This window comes from Sphaerodactylus townsendi, linkage group LG06 (genome assembly GCF_021028975.2).
Source record: "Sphaerodactylus townsendi isolate TG3544 linkage group LG06, MPM_Stown_v2.3, whole genome shotgun sequence".
NCBI lineage: Eukaryota > Metazoa > Chordata > Lepidosauria > Squamata > Sphaerodactylidae > Sphaerodactylus > Sphaerodactylus townsendi.
Genome location: NC_059430.1, coordinates 3,681,880 through 3,694,908, shown reverse-complemented (window position 1 = coordinate 3,694,908; position 13,029 = coordinate 3,681,880). Strand labels below are relative to the sequence as shown.

The window sequence follows — 13,029 nt, the reverse complement described above, 5'->3', positions numbered from 1 at the left end:
TGTTCTTTTCTGATACAAAGCAAGAACATGGCTAAACGTTTAGGCTCTTTGTCTAGAAAAGTAGGACGGTAGAAAACAGTAACTGATAAGGGGAAGTTGGGCCTAAGTTCATAAGACGTCAAAGGCAGAGTACTGACATCTTCCAATAAGGGCACTAGTTTGCCCCATCCCCACCCTTTCAAAATGATTGATTGATGATGATGAACTTTGGGGTGTATTCTTTTTACTGCTATTCTGATGTGCATTTCTCGCATGATGAGCACTCGCTGACTCACCTACTTTTGTCTGATACTCAGGCTAATCCATGGTTCTCTCTGATCGAAAGAAAGATTGAATCACTTGGTATATCTCTCGACTCGCTTTTCCCGCTATCTAGTTCAGAATCCTACAACTTGTTAAAACAAAAATTGTTGGAAAGCGAATGGATTAATTTATTTAGGGCTGCTATGAAAACTTGTTCACCCTTACATCTTTCAATACCCCTATATCAAAACAGGATGGCTCCCTATTTGTATTTTTTGACTAATTCAATGCAGAGAAGAGCCCTCACACTTGCTCGCTTCAATGTTTTCCCCTCCGCTTTATTGCGTGGTAGATTTAACAACTTGGAAATGAGCGAAAGGGTATGCTCTTGTGGTGAACAACAAATTGAAACATTGGCACATCAACTGCTTTGCTGCCCTAAATCTGCTAATATCAGATCAAAATATTCCAACATTCTTTCTAGGATACCTAGTGAAATGGAAGAATCAAGTAGACTCCCTTTCCTTCTGGACAATTCTGACAATGAAACTTGTGAATTGGTTGCACAGTTTTTACTGGAGGTGATGCACAATCAATAATTTATATTTTATCTTAAACCTTTGTATTTGTATACCTTTTATCTTAAACCTTTGTATTTGTATACCTTTTATCTCAGGTTTTTTTATTGTGTTATGATTATTGTTATGCCAAATAAAGGCTTATTATTATTATTATTCTGATGTAACCTATAAAAGTAAGAGACAGCAGCCATTTTAAGTGTGGCTCCCCTGAGGCTGTCTTGCCCGTCTGTTGGCGTGAATAAAATATTGATCTGATTTTATTCCTTTGTCGGCTTAAGCTTTTTGGCTTAAATATTTTGAGCCCGTTACCCTGCTGTAACAATATAATGCGTTTTCAAACCACTTTCACAACTGTTTGCACGTGGGTTTTGCTATTCCGCACCGCTTCAAAGAGCACTGAAAGCAGTTTGAAAGTGCATGATTCTGCATGTGCGGAATGAGTGGGAAGAGACACCAAGGGGTATCCAGTCCAACCCCCTGCCATGCAGGAACACACAGTTCAAGAACTCCTGACAGATGGTCATCCAGCCTCCACTTAGGTTCAGTTGTCGGGACTCCCAGATCCCAACAACTACTAAGACTCCAGGATCCCTTTCACATATAGTGTTGTCACCCATCCTATATCTGTGCATTCCATTTTTTTCTGCCAGAGTGTGTGTGTGTATTTATTTATTTATTTATTTATTTATTTATTTATTTATTTATTTATTTATTTATTTATTTATTTATTTATTTATTTCTTAAACTTTTATACCACCCCATCCCTGAGGGGCTCTGGGTGGTGTACAACATAAAGAATGACAATGTAGGATAACTAAAACATTTAAAAGCAGCGATAAAACCGTAAAAAACTATTTCTGATAAATATACAATAAATCTCAATGAAATGAATGGCGTTCAACAGTCTATTTTTAAAGTTCCCTCCCTTCCCCCGAAAGGGAGGAGTGGCGTCCAGCATTCTAATTTTAAAGTCCCCCCCCCCCCAAATAAATCTTGCATTTATCTCTGATGAAATTCATTTTGTTAGTTTTGGCCCAGCTCTCTAATCTGTCTGGATCATTTTGAATCCTGCCCCTGTCCTCCGGAGTGTAAGCTACCCCTCCTAATTTGGTGTCATCTGCAAATGTGATTAGCATGCCCTCTCTATTCCATCATCCAAGTCATTGATAAAAAAAATATTGAATAGCACTGGGCCCAGGACTGAACCCTGCGGCACCCCACTAGTCACTTCTCTCCATTTCTCTCCAGAACGAAGATGAGCTATCGGTGAGCATTCTTTGGATTCGGTCAGTCAACCAATTACAAATCCATCTAACAACAGCATTATCCAGCCCACATTATTGTAGTTTGGTGGGAATTACAAAGGGTGTTTGCTGCATGCAGGCAGAGGTGGGATCCAGCAGGTTCTCACAGGTTCCCGAGAGTAGGTTACTCATTATTTGTGTGTGCCGAGAGGGGGTTACGAATTGGTGATTTTGCCACGTGATTTTTGCCTTAGTTATGCCCCTCCTCTCTGCAGTAGCGCGCAGAACTTGAAGCAGTCTAGCAGGAGGTTCACCGGCGTGCGTGGCAGCCTGCGCCTGCGTGCATTCGTTTCCCGCCCAAGGACCGGCGCAGCGGCTGCGTCCTTGCCACAGCCCCGCCCCCGGAATGCCCGCCCACGCCCCCGTCGTGCCCCGCCCAGCCCCATTGGTGCTACGCCACAGTTTGAATCCCGCCACCATGGGAACCTGTTGCTAAAATTTTTGGATCCCACCACTGCATGGAGGGGATCTGAAAACAACCCTTTCAGATCAGAGAAACAGTCCGGAGGAGATGGCCCCCTTGCCTCACAATGTGGTCCCAATCCGAACGGGGCCCAGGCACCTGAAGACTAAAGCAAGACTCCAAGAAGCTAACATAAACCAAGCAAGAAATACCAGAAACTCCATTTGTAGGATTCTGAAGGGCACATCTGGGAGGAGGACACATCTGGGATCTGTGCCTACACCTGTCCCACCAATGAAAGGCGCTTGTCTGCTGGGCACATGAGAAAGGGCCTTTCTAGCAGCATCCCTGCAATTAGGGAAGGATTTTCTCAGGGAGGCATGCCTGCCCATTCCTGGTCGACGTTCTTCATAATGTTTCTTCCTCAGGGAGGCAGCTGAAGACAGTTTTATTTGGGACACCATTTTTGAATGACGCATTGTCGAAGGCTTTCACGGCCGGATTCCACTGATTATGGCGGGTTTTCCGGGCTGTGTGGCCGTGGTCTGGTGGATCTTGTTCCTAACGTTTCGCCTGCATCTGTGGACGGCATCTTCAGTGATGTATCACAGAGGGAAGTATGTTAGAGGGAAGAGGGACACAGTGTGGTCGATCTTCGGGAGGAAACTGAAGACAGTTTTATTTAGGATAACATTTTGGAATGATTTCGCTGTTCATATTGGTAGTCCAATTTGGAGTTCTTAAACTAGCTTCCAATGGCTTTAATAGCTTTTTATTCTGGGGTACTGTGTGGTTTCCGGGCTGTATGGCCGTGTCCTGCATCTGTGGCTGGCATCTTCAGAGGATCTGTGACCCAACTTCCTGGGCGTCAATTCCTGAGGATCCTCTGAAGATGCCAGCCACAGATGCAGGCGAAACGTCAGGAGAGAATGCTGCTACCCTGTTTCCCCGAATATAAGACATCCCCAGAAAATAAGACGTAGCAGAGGTTTTGCTGAAGTGCGAAATATAAGGCATATAAAGTAAAAGACGCGCCTTTAAAGTTTTTGTTTGGAAGCATGCCCGTTGACCAGAGCATGCAACTGTGGAGCGGAAAAATAAGACATCCCCTGAAAATAAGACATAGCACATCTTTGGGAGCAAAAATTAATATAAGGCACTGTCTTATTTTCGGGGAAACACGGTAGGACACGGCCATACATCCCGGAAACCACACAGCACCCCAGTGATTCCAGCTGTGAAAGCCTTCGACAATACAGCTTTTTATTGTGCTTCTATATAGTGTTTTATTTATATTGTAAGCCTCTTACAGGGGAGAAAGGCAGCTAATAACTGTTTTAAATAAACAGAAGAGAAATGGTTGCCCTCCTTGGGTCCCTAATATGTGTGCAGTGGAAGGTTAGGGGAATCCAGGACGTCAGCTGCAAGCACTCGTGGGCCACCTGGGCCGATCTTCACCTGCTCCTGTCCACATCCTCAAGAAAGCCCCGTTGCCAAGGAAGTTGAATAAAAATATGTATGTGTCCCTGGTCTGTTTGGGCTTCTTTCAACGCTTCTCTGTTCCTTTTTTGTGGGAGGCTCAGCCAATGAGTGAGGAGCATTCTCGTGTTCCTTGAAGCTGATTGGAGGCTGGCAAGAGAAAAGATGTTTGCAGAGTTGCCATCATCATCATCATCAATTGGCTCCTGCCTTATAAATTTACAGGGTCTCCCAGTTTCTTGCATGTTCTGCTCTCTCCTCAGCTCCTGATCTACTATCCAGGAAACAGACGGACAGACGGACAGACGGACAGACGGTGAGGTCCTTCAGGATGTGTTTCTTTTTGTGTATGTTATTGTCAGCAGCGCCGGCAATACGGGTAACTGAAGATAATAAGGGGAGGGAGGAAATTGTGCCCTAGTGCAAACCAAAAGGAGAAGGTTAGAACATAAGAACACATAGAACAAGCCAGCTGGATCAGACCAGGAGTCCCATCTAGTCCAGCTCTCTGCTACTTCGCGAGTGGCCCACCCTTGCCCGGGCCGCCCACCCCAGAAATTGCTTGGCAAAAACCTGGCATTTGCTTCCAGATTGCAATTTGCTTATCCCCCCCCCGCCCTTCCCCAGCGAGTGCAATTCAAAGAGACCCCCTCCCCCATTCTTTAGAGGTGTCATACCTTGAAGTGCAACGCAATAGGGGGAGATGGTTTACCTGGTCACTGCATCTTCTTGATGGAGGAACCCTCAGATGCCGCACGCGCGCGCACACACACACACACACACACACACGCAATAAAAAATGCAGCTGATTCTGCCTGGTGACAAAAAAACCAAACTGGGCAGGGAGAGAAATTGATGCTGCTGTCGGAAGAGGAGGCGTAATGCTCCAGCTCCTTGCGTGGAAGTTGTACCTGGAGATTGAACACACACACACACAAAGTTAAAGAATGTATGCCATCACATAGTGGAATTGTGGAAGATGGGGTGAAGGGACTGCAGAAATGTGCGTCGGGGGGGGGGGGTTGTATTTTTGTATTTTCGTTGTGCGTGCACAATGACATTAAAGTTTGTCCATCTTTATCTATCTACATAGTCCAAATCTGTCTAATTGATGCTCAGAGAACAATGCAGAAATGCAAAAGCCCAGAACAGATTATGCTGGATGAAATCTTGTGCCAGCAGAATCTGCCTTGTGGACCCTGATTGGGTGGAAAGGTGGCATTAAAATATTTTAAATAAATAGAGACTCCTGGCTCTCCAAGAAAGGAAGGCAAAGAATCGTCTGCCTTTTGTTGCCCTTCGTGTGAACTCTTGACAAACTACAGGTTGAGGGGCACTCCCAGGGTCCGAAGACAACAAGTCCTGCAGATGGGAGCAAACAGCAGTGGCGTAGCAGTGGCGTAGGAGGTTAAGGAGCAGCAGCGGCGTGGGAGGTTAAGAGCTCGTGTATCTAATCTGGAGGAACTGGGTTTGATTCCCAGCTCTGCCACCTGAGCTGTGGAGGCTTATCTGGGGAATTCAGATTAGCCTGTGAACTCCCATACACACCAGCTGGGTGACCTTGGGCTAGTCACAGCTTCTCGGAGCTCTCTCAGCCCCACCCACCTCACAGGGTGTTTGTTGTGAGGGGAGAAGGGCAAGGAGATTGTAAGCCCCTTTGAGTCTCCTGCAGGAGAGAAAGGGGGGATATAAATCCAAACTCCTCCTCCTCCTCCTCCTCCTCCTCCTCCTCCTCCTCCTCCTCTTCTTCTTCTTCTTCTTCTTCCTCTTCCTCTTCCTCTTCTTCTTCTTCTTCTTCTTCTTTTTCTTCTTCTTCTTCTTCTTCCTGAGTCTTGCATTCAGACATCTGCAGGAGAGAAGAATCTACAGATGCCTTCCTAAATCGGCCCATGTTCACGCAGAGGCGCAAATGCAAAGCAGAGTCCCGCTGCATGGGTGAAGAGGCATGGGCAGGCACAGGGGTGGGGGGAGATGGCAGTGGAGAGCAGCAGAGGTAGCTGGGCCAGGTGGGCCCCCAAGACGCTCCTCTTCTTAACACTCCCCCCCTTGTCTCTTTAGGGTGCAGCCAAGATGTCCTTCTCTGCCTGCCTTCTCCTTTGCCTTCTCGGCAGTCTCCTTTCCAGCTCCTGGGCGCAAGAAGGTAAGGAATGTTGACATCCCCTTTAGCATCAGGTGGCAGGAGGGCCTCCAAGCCTGATGGCGTCAGACGGAGATGCCGGGGAGATGCCAGGGCCTGAGGTTCACACGCTGGGCACACGGGGGTGCTGTGAGCACAGGAATCGACCAAGGGAAAGAAAGTCAGAGCGACGCCTCTGAGCCCATCTGTCTGTTGGCACAAGAGAAATGGCCCAGTTCAAGCACAGCGATGGAAACCAGTTTCTGACCCAAGTAGAAAGTGCTTAAGGGCATCAGGATTGTGAAGGGGATGAGGGGTAAGGGTTAGCTGTGAATTCAACTGGTGTGGGGTTAAGGTTAGGAAGACTAGGGTGCAGGGGCGTACCTAGGCAAACTGGAGCCCTGGGCAAAACCTGAGTTTGATGCCCCCCCACCCACGGGCGGCCAACCTCTCCCACGGTAAACAAACAATGATTTTTTCCACCAGGTTGTTTCAAAGTCACCATCACATTATAGAACATGCCCCAACTCACAAATCTGAACACAGCAGAAATATTTTTGAAAATGCTTTCGAAATGTTTTATTACTGCTATGAAAACATTTCATAGTGTTGTATCCAGTCCCTCCAATTGGGGAAAACAGCATCACCCCAGATTCTCCCTTTAAGGTGGATTTAAAAGGAGAATCTGGGGTCCCCCATTTAAACGACATTGAAAGTGATGCTGTTTTGGGGTGGATTCTCCCCCACCCTGAAACAGTATCACTTTCAATGTTTAAACCGGAAACCTCAGATTCTCCCTTTAAATCCATGCCGAAGGGGATGGATTTAATAATAATAATAATAACCTTTATTAGGCATTGAGAGAATAAAAGAAAGAAAGAAAACAAGCATTGGCAGGAAGGGGGTGGATTTAAAAGGAGAATCTGGGAAAATTTAGGGGGTGCCTGCTGTCAGGGGTGCAATTGTTAAGCCAGAAGCACCAAACTTTCAGGGTATCTTTAGGATCTTTAGGAGACTCTTCTAATGATACCACCCAGGTTTGGTGAAGTTTGGGTCAGGGGGTCCAAAGTTATGGACAGTCAAAGGTGTAGCCCCCATCTCCTATTAGCTCCCATTGGAAACAATGGGGGATGGGGCACTCCCTTTGGGAGTCCATAACTTTGGTCTCCCTAAACCAAACCTCACCAAACCTGGGTGATATCATCAGGAGAGTCTTCCAAAGAATCCCTGAAATTTTGGTGCTGCTAGCCTAAAAAATGCACCCCCCCGCAGGCCAAAAACGGAAAAAACACTGAAAATACAAAAAATCCCACAAACGAACCTACGCCCCCCCCCCCCCAAGGCTGCGCCCAGGGCAACTGCCCACTTTGCCCAATGGGAGGAACGCCTCTGCTAGGGTGGGCCCCCCAGGCAAGAGGAGCAGTTGTAAACGCAGCATTTTAGCAGTGAGGTCAGACAAGACAAGACAGAGCAGAGTAGAAAGCTGGAATCAATATTTGGCAGCAATTGCTCCTGATTTATGTATTTCTTTCTGACTATGCCAATAAAGGCTTATGTATGTATGTATATTTGACAGCACTCTTAACTTGGGGGGGGGATTTTCTACTCTCCCCACTAAGAGTTTTGAAGGAGAATTTTCTCACTGAAGTTCAATCGTCACATTCTGAATGTTATCTAAAAGACTCATTAGCCTACTTTGATTATTTTTTCAGAAGTTACATTGGAAGTTTTTGAATATGAAATGCCTTAGCAGCCAGAGTGAGGTAATGGTTGGAGTGCCGGACTAGAGTTCGGGAGAACCGGGTTCGAATCACCACTCATGGAAGCTAATTGGCTGCCCTTCGGCCTAACCTACTTCCCAGGGCTTGTTACAATCATAGAATCATAGAGTTGGAAGAGACACCAAGGAGGCAAATTCCCCTCTAGGAATAACTTTAAAAGGCAGAAGTAGTTGTCTGTGGAAGCACCGTAGAAGACATTACTGACCCAGCGGGATGATGTCATATCACAGCATTTACTATCTTCGGGACCGCATTACCCCATATGTCCCTATTCGTCCTCTGTGCTCAGCAGAGGCTAATTTACTGGTGGTCCCCGCCCCCTCCATGATGTGGCTGGCCTCCATGCGGAACACTCCAAGAGAACACTCTTCCTCCAGCTGTCCGGCCCCTGCGGGATCTTGGTGAATTCCGCAGGGCCTGTAAGACTGAGTTGTTCCGCCGGGCCTTTGGAGCAACCAGCCGCTGAGTATGGTGCCCCTGCTCTGTTACATCTAGGTTACCCTCCTATGGAGGAGTCCAGCCGTTCCCTTGGGGAGGGCTTTAAGAAAACGGGTTTACCGGACGCCTTCTACTATGGTATTAACCGCTGTTTTTAATGAAATGTAGTACTGTCGAAGGCTTTCACGGCCGGAATCACTGGGGTGTTGTGTGGTTTCCGGGCTGTGTGGCCGTGTTCTAGCAGCATTCTCTCCTGACGTTCCACCTGCATCTGTGGCTGGCATCTTCAGAGGATCTGTGACTCAACTTCCTGGGCGTCAATTTCTGAGGATCCTCTGAAGATGCCAGCCACAGATGCAGGCGGAACGTCAGGAGAGAATGCTGCTAGAACACGGCCACACAGCCCGGAAACCACACAGCACCCAAGAAATTTAGTACATTTTAACGAATACCCACACGGATGGAGCCTCTGTGGGTTGCTGTTGTTTTAATTGTATAGTTTGCTCCCGAACCTGATTTTGTATTAGTTTTTGTTGTACACCGCCTGGAGCCCCTCGGGGATAGGGCGGTATAAAAATCTAAATAATAAATAAAATAAATAAATACTAGGCAGATTATGTCCCCTTCTGCACATGCAGAATAATGCACTTTCAATCCACTTTCACAATTGTTTGCAGGTGGATTTTGCTATTCCGCCCAGTAAAATCCAGCTGCAACGTGCATTGAAAGTGGATTGAAAGTGCACTATTCTGCATGTGCGGAAGGGGCCTATGTTTATGGGGTGGTTTGCAATTGCCTCCCCCTATCCGCTACACTCAAGGCTTATATACCATTTCAACGTGTTCCTCGTCCAGCAAGACATGACCTATGCAGGCCTTCTGCAGTCATTATTCTGCACAGCAAACAAACAGGAGAAAGATCTGAAGAAAAGGAACAAAACAGAGGGAATTTCTGGGTTATGATCTGGCACCCCTTCGGTGGGTAAGCAATGCTTCCCAGCTTGGATCCTGCTGCAGTTGTGGTTGTCGGGGGTTCCTGCGTCCTTTTCAAACAGTCCTCTGTCTCTCGCAGGTGCTCAGAACGGCACCAAGCCTGAGGCCCGTGCTCAATGCCGTCCTGGCAATTTCTACTACAAACAATATTGCTATCAATTGTTTTATAACTACGTCTCCTGGGATCTTGCAGAGGTAAGTGCCACTGAGGAAAGGGGTGGGATTACTGCTATCCTATGATGAACAGAGACTTGGGGGGAGTTTTGTGGAAGGCGCAGGGACTGTGACCCCACAAGGGGCATCCCATAACCTCTGAGAATCAGACTTCATGAGAATATGGAATTATTATGGGGAAGGAAGAACTTGGAAATGCCATGTATCTTTTGTTTGCTTGCTTGTTTGTGTCTACCTGCCTTTTTATATACCTTGCTAAACTCAACGTCACTTACAATATGAATAAAGATACCTATTTTTTAAAAGACCCACATGAAAGACCACAATGTAAGGATTCCAATTAGCCCAAAGGTAGCCCAGAGATTCTCTCTCCTTCTCCGCCGAAGGAACCGGGTGCTCTCTCTGTGTCCTTATCAGGCCGCCTTTTAAAAATGAAACAAATAGAGGCAGAGACTTCAATAACGAACGAAACCAGAGCAAATGGAAAGAAACGTGTGTGTGTGTGTGTGTGTGTGCGGGAGGGGTGTATTCCTCTGTTGTAGCCTGTTTTATTTATTTATTTATTTATTATTTATTTATTACATTTATATACCGCCCTCCCCCGAAGGGCTCAGGGCGGTGAACATACAAAAAGAGCACAAAATAAAATCAATAAATCTCAGATCATTAAATAAATCATAGTAAATGGCTCTATAGTCTTTGAATCATTAAAACCCCATTAAAAGCAGCGTATTAGTTTAGTTTTATTAGTTTATTAGTTTATTAGTTTTAGATGAATAATTTGTTCTGGTTTCCCCTTGATTAGGATAAGGATGAAACCAGTAGTGGGATTCAATTAATTTAACAACTGGTTGTTGACAAGCACCATTTGAACAACCGGTTCTGCCCAAGTGGTGCGAACCGGCTGAATCCCACCACTGGATGAAACCCGTTTTCGCAGTTACTGTAAGTACTGTCAAAAGACATGCAGACGTCTCGTGATTGCAGCGAAACGGAGGGGCTGCACTACAGCGTCAAAAAAGGATTCGAGAAGCGGGAGACTCGTTGCCGTGTCGGGGCTGACTCTTTTCACTCCGCTCACCGGCAGACTCAAAGTTGTGGCCTCCACCGGGCCCCCTGGCTGCCAGAAATACAGGCCAGACAGCTGAGAGCTTTGAGTTCCTCTGATGGCTTCTTTCTTCTCCTCGCAGGTCGTGTGTCAGGGACAGAGTGGGCCCGAAACTTACCTGGCTTCCCTCCTCTCTGCAAGCGAGGGCAGAATAGTGAGCACCTACCTGAGCAGAAAGGGCGCTACCGACGTCTGGATTGGTCTGAGGACAACATCCAGCAATGGGGTAGGTGGTCCACTGAGGACTCTTTTCCCGCTGGCTACCCCAGTGGTAGGACTTTGACCTAAGTGGTAGGCCTGCAACCTAAGAGTACCCTGTGACTCCTCCTTCTCCTCCTGAACCAATCCATGTTCAGCAACCTGTGCAAAGGGACCACCACCTGGAGGGAGCATTAATTCCCTCTCTCAATCCTGAATGTATGTCTATGACCTTTGTTGGATGACCCACCTCCCTTCCCCCAGAGACGTGGTGAAGAAGAAGAACAAGAACAAGAAGAAGAACAAGAAGAACAAGAACAAGAAGAACAAGAACAAGAACAAGAAGAACAAGAAGAACAAGAAGAACAAGAACAAGAAGAACAAGAAGAAGAACAAGAAGAACAAGAAGAAGAACAAGAACAAGAACAAGAAGAACAAGAAGAACAAGAAGAAGAACAAGAAGAACAACAAGAAGAAGAGTTTTGGATTTATATCCCCCTTTCTCTCCTGCAGGAGACTCAAAGGGGCTGACAATCTCCTTGCCCTTCCCCCCTCACAACAAACACCCTGTGAGGTAGGTGGGGCTGAGAGAGCTCCCAGAAGCTGTGACTAGCCCAAGGTCACCCAACTGGCGTGTGTGGGAGTGTACAGGCTAATCTGGATTCCCCAGAGAAGCCTCCACAGCTCAGGCGGCAGAGCGGAGAATCAAACCCGGTTCCTCCAGATTAGATACACGAGCTCTTAACCTCCTACGCCACTGCTGCTCATTTACAGGATTTACACCCTGCCTTTCTTTCCTGCAAAGAGTCTCAAAGTAGTTTACAACCACCTCCCCTCCTTCTCCCCTCCCTCTTCCTACCTTAGGAGGTTGGTGGGGCTGAAACGGTTCCAGCAGAACTCCCACTGGCCCACGGTCACCAAGCCGGTTTCATGTGGAGGAGCAGGGAATTGAACCCAGTTCTCCAAATAAGGTCCACTGTTCATGTGCAAGAGTGAGGAATCAACCCTGGCTCTCCAGAGTCCACAACCCAACCATCTCCCCATGCTTGGGCCACTCATCGTTTTTAAACCGCTCATCCCGTCTCCTCTCCCCTTCAGGGGACTTTAGCAGAAACCCCCCAAAGCGTGAGCCTTTTTTCCACAGAGGAGGCGCTCTGAACCCCCTGCCCCCGGCCTTCTCTGCTCGTCTGCCTTCTCCTCCACTCGCCTTCTCTCACAAGGTGATCCTTTTTTGACCTCCTCAGTACATGGTCTGGGAATGGAGTGATGCCACCCCCCTGAGCTTGCCTCTCTGGGACGGCCACAACCTCAATACCGCCGTTTCCTCCAACGACTGCATCTCCATGGCCAACATCTGGAACACAAGTATGTAAAAACGGTCTGGACAAAGGAACGGAGGGGAGGGAGAGTGAGAAAAAAGTCCGTCAGGGATGAATCCTGCATGCACCATTGGCTGCCTCTGTGTCCAAATGGGCACCTATGTCCCTGTGCCCGTTGACCCACCCACCCACAAGGTATGGAGTGGGGGGTGAGTCCTGAGAGCTCCGTGCCTCTGGTGTTTTCTCAGGCAGAGCCTGTGAACTTTTTACATTCCTCATTGCGCCAGACAAATGTTGAGGACGACTGTTGTTGAATTCTGGGGTCTCTGGCCTGATGAGCTGAGAGCAAAATGTAATTCTAAGCAATGACCAGACAAATGTTACGTCCTCCAGGGGAGTCAAAGGCCTCTTCAAATAGTCTGTGGTCAGATATGGGGTTCTGGATTTTCTGGCAGGTAGAAGTGGAATATATTATGCAGGAAGGTTTCCTCACTTCCTTCCTTCCTCCCTCCCTCCCTCTTTCCCTCCCTCCCTCTTTCCCTTCCTCACTTCCTCCCTCCCCCCTCCCTCTTTCCCTTCCTTCCTTCCTTCCTGCCTCCCTCCATCTTTCCCTCCCTTCCTCCCTCCCTCCATCTTTCCCTTCCTTCCTTCCTTCCTTCCTTCCTTCCTTCCTCCCTCCCTCCATCTTTCTCTTCCTCCCTCCCTCCCTCCGTCTTTCCCTTCCTCCCTCCCTCCCTCCCTCCCTTCCTCCCTCTCTCCCTCCATCTTTCCCTTCCTCCCTCCCTCCCTCCGTCTTTCCCTTCCTTCCTCCTTTCCTCCCTCCCTCCCTCCCTCTGTCTTTCCCTTCCTTCCTCCCTCCCTCTCTCTGTCTTTCCCTCCCTTCCTCCCTCCCG

General features: G+C 47.6%; 2 protein-coding genes across 7 annotated transcripts in view; one reads left to right on the top strand and one right to left on the bottom strand.

The window, feature by feature from the left end:
- The window catches only part of LOC125434938 (C-type lectin-like), a 443,381-nt gene that overhangs the window by 328,167 nt on the left and 102,185 nt on the right, over window positions 1-13,029 (bottom strand). The gene's annotated exons all lie outside the window — the stretch shown is intronic.
- Window positions 4,203-13,029, top strand: part of LOC125434940 (lithostathine-like) — a 148,733-nt gene continuing 139,906 nt past the window's right edge. For 4 of the 5 annotated variants that reach the window (XM_048500817.1, XM_048500820.1, XM_048500819.1 and 1 more), the window contains exons 1-2: window positions 4,203-4,326; window positions 6,069-6,150. In XM_048500817.1, the coding sequence (XP_048356774.1) occupies window positions 6,081-6,150 (70 nt within the window). In that variant the 5' untranslated portion in view covers window positions 4,203-4,326; window positions 6,069-6,080. Of the gene's footprint in view, window positions 4,327-6,068; window positions 6,151-9,416; window positions 9,533-10,701; window positions 10,846-12,061; window positions 12,183-13,029 lie in introns of all 5 variants that reach the window. The other variant, XM_048500822.1, reaches the window with a different exon arrangement.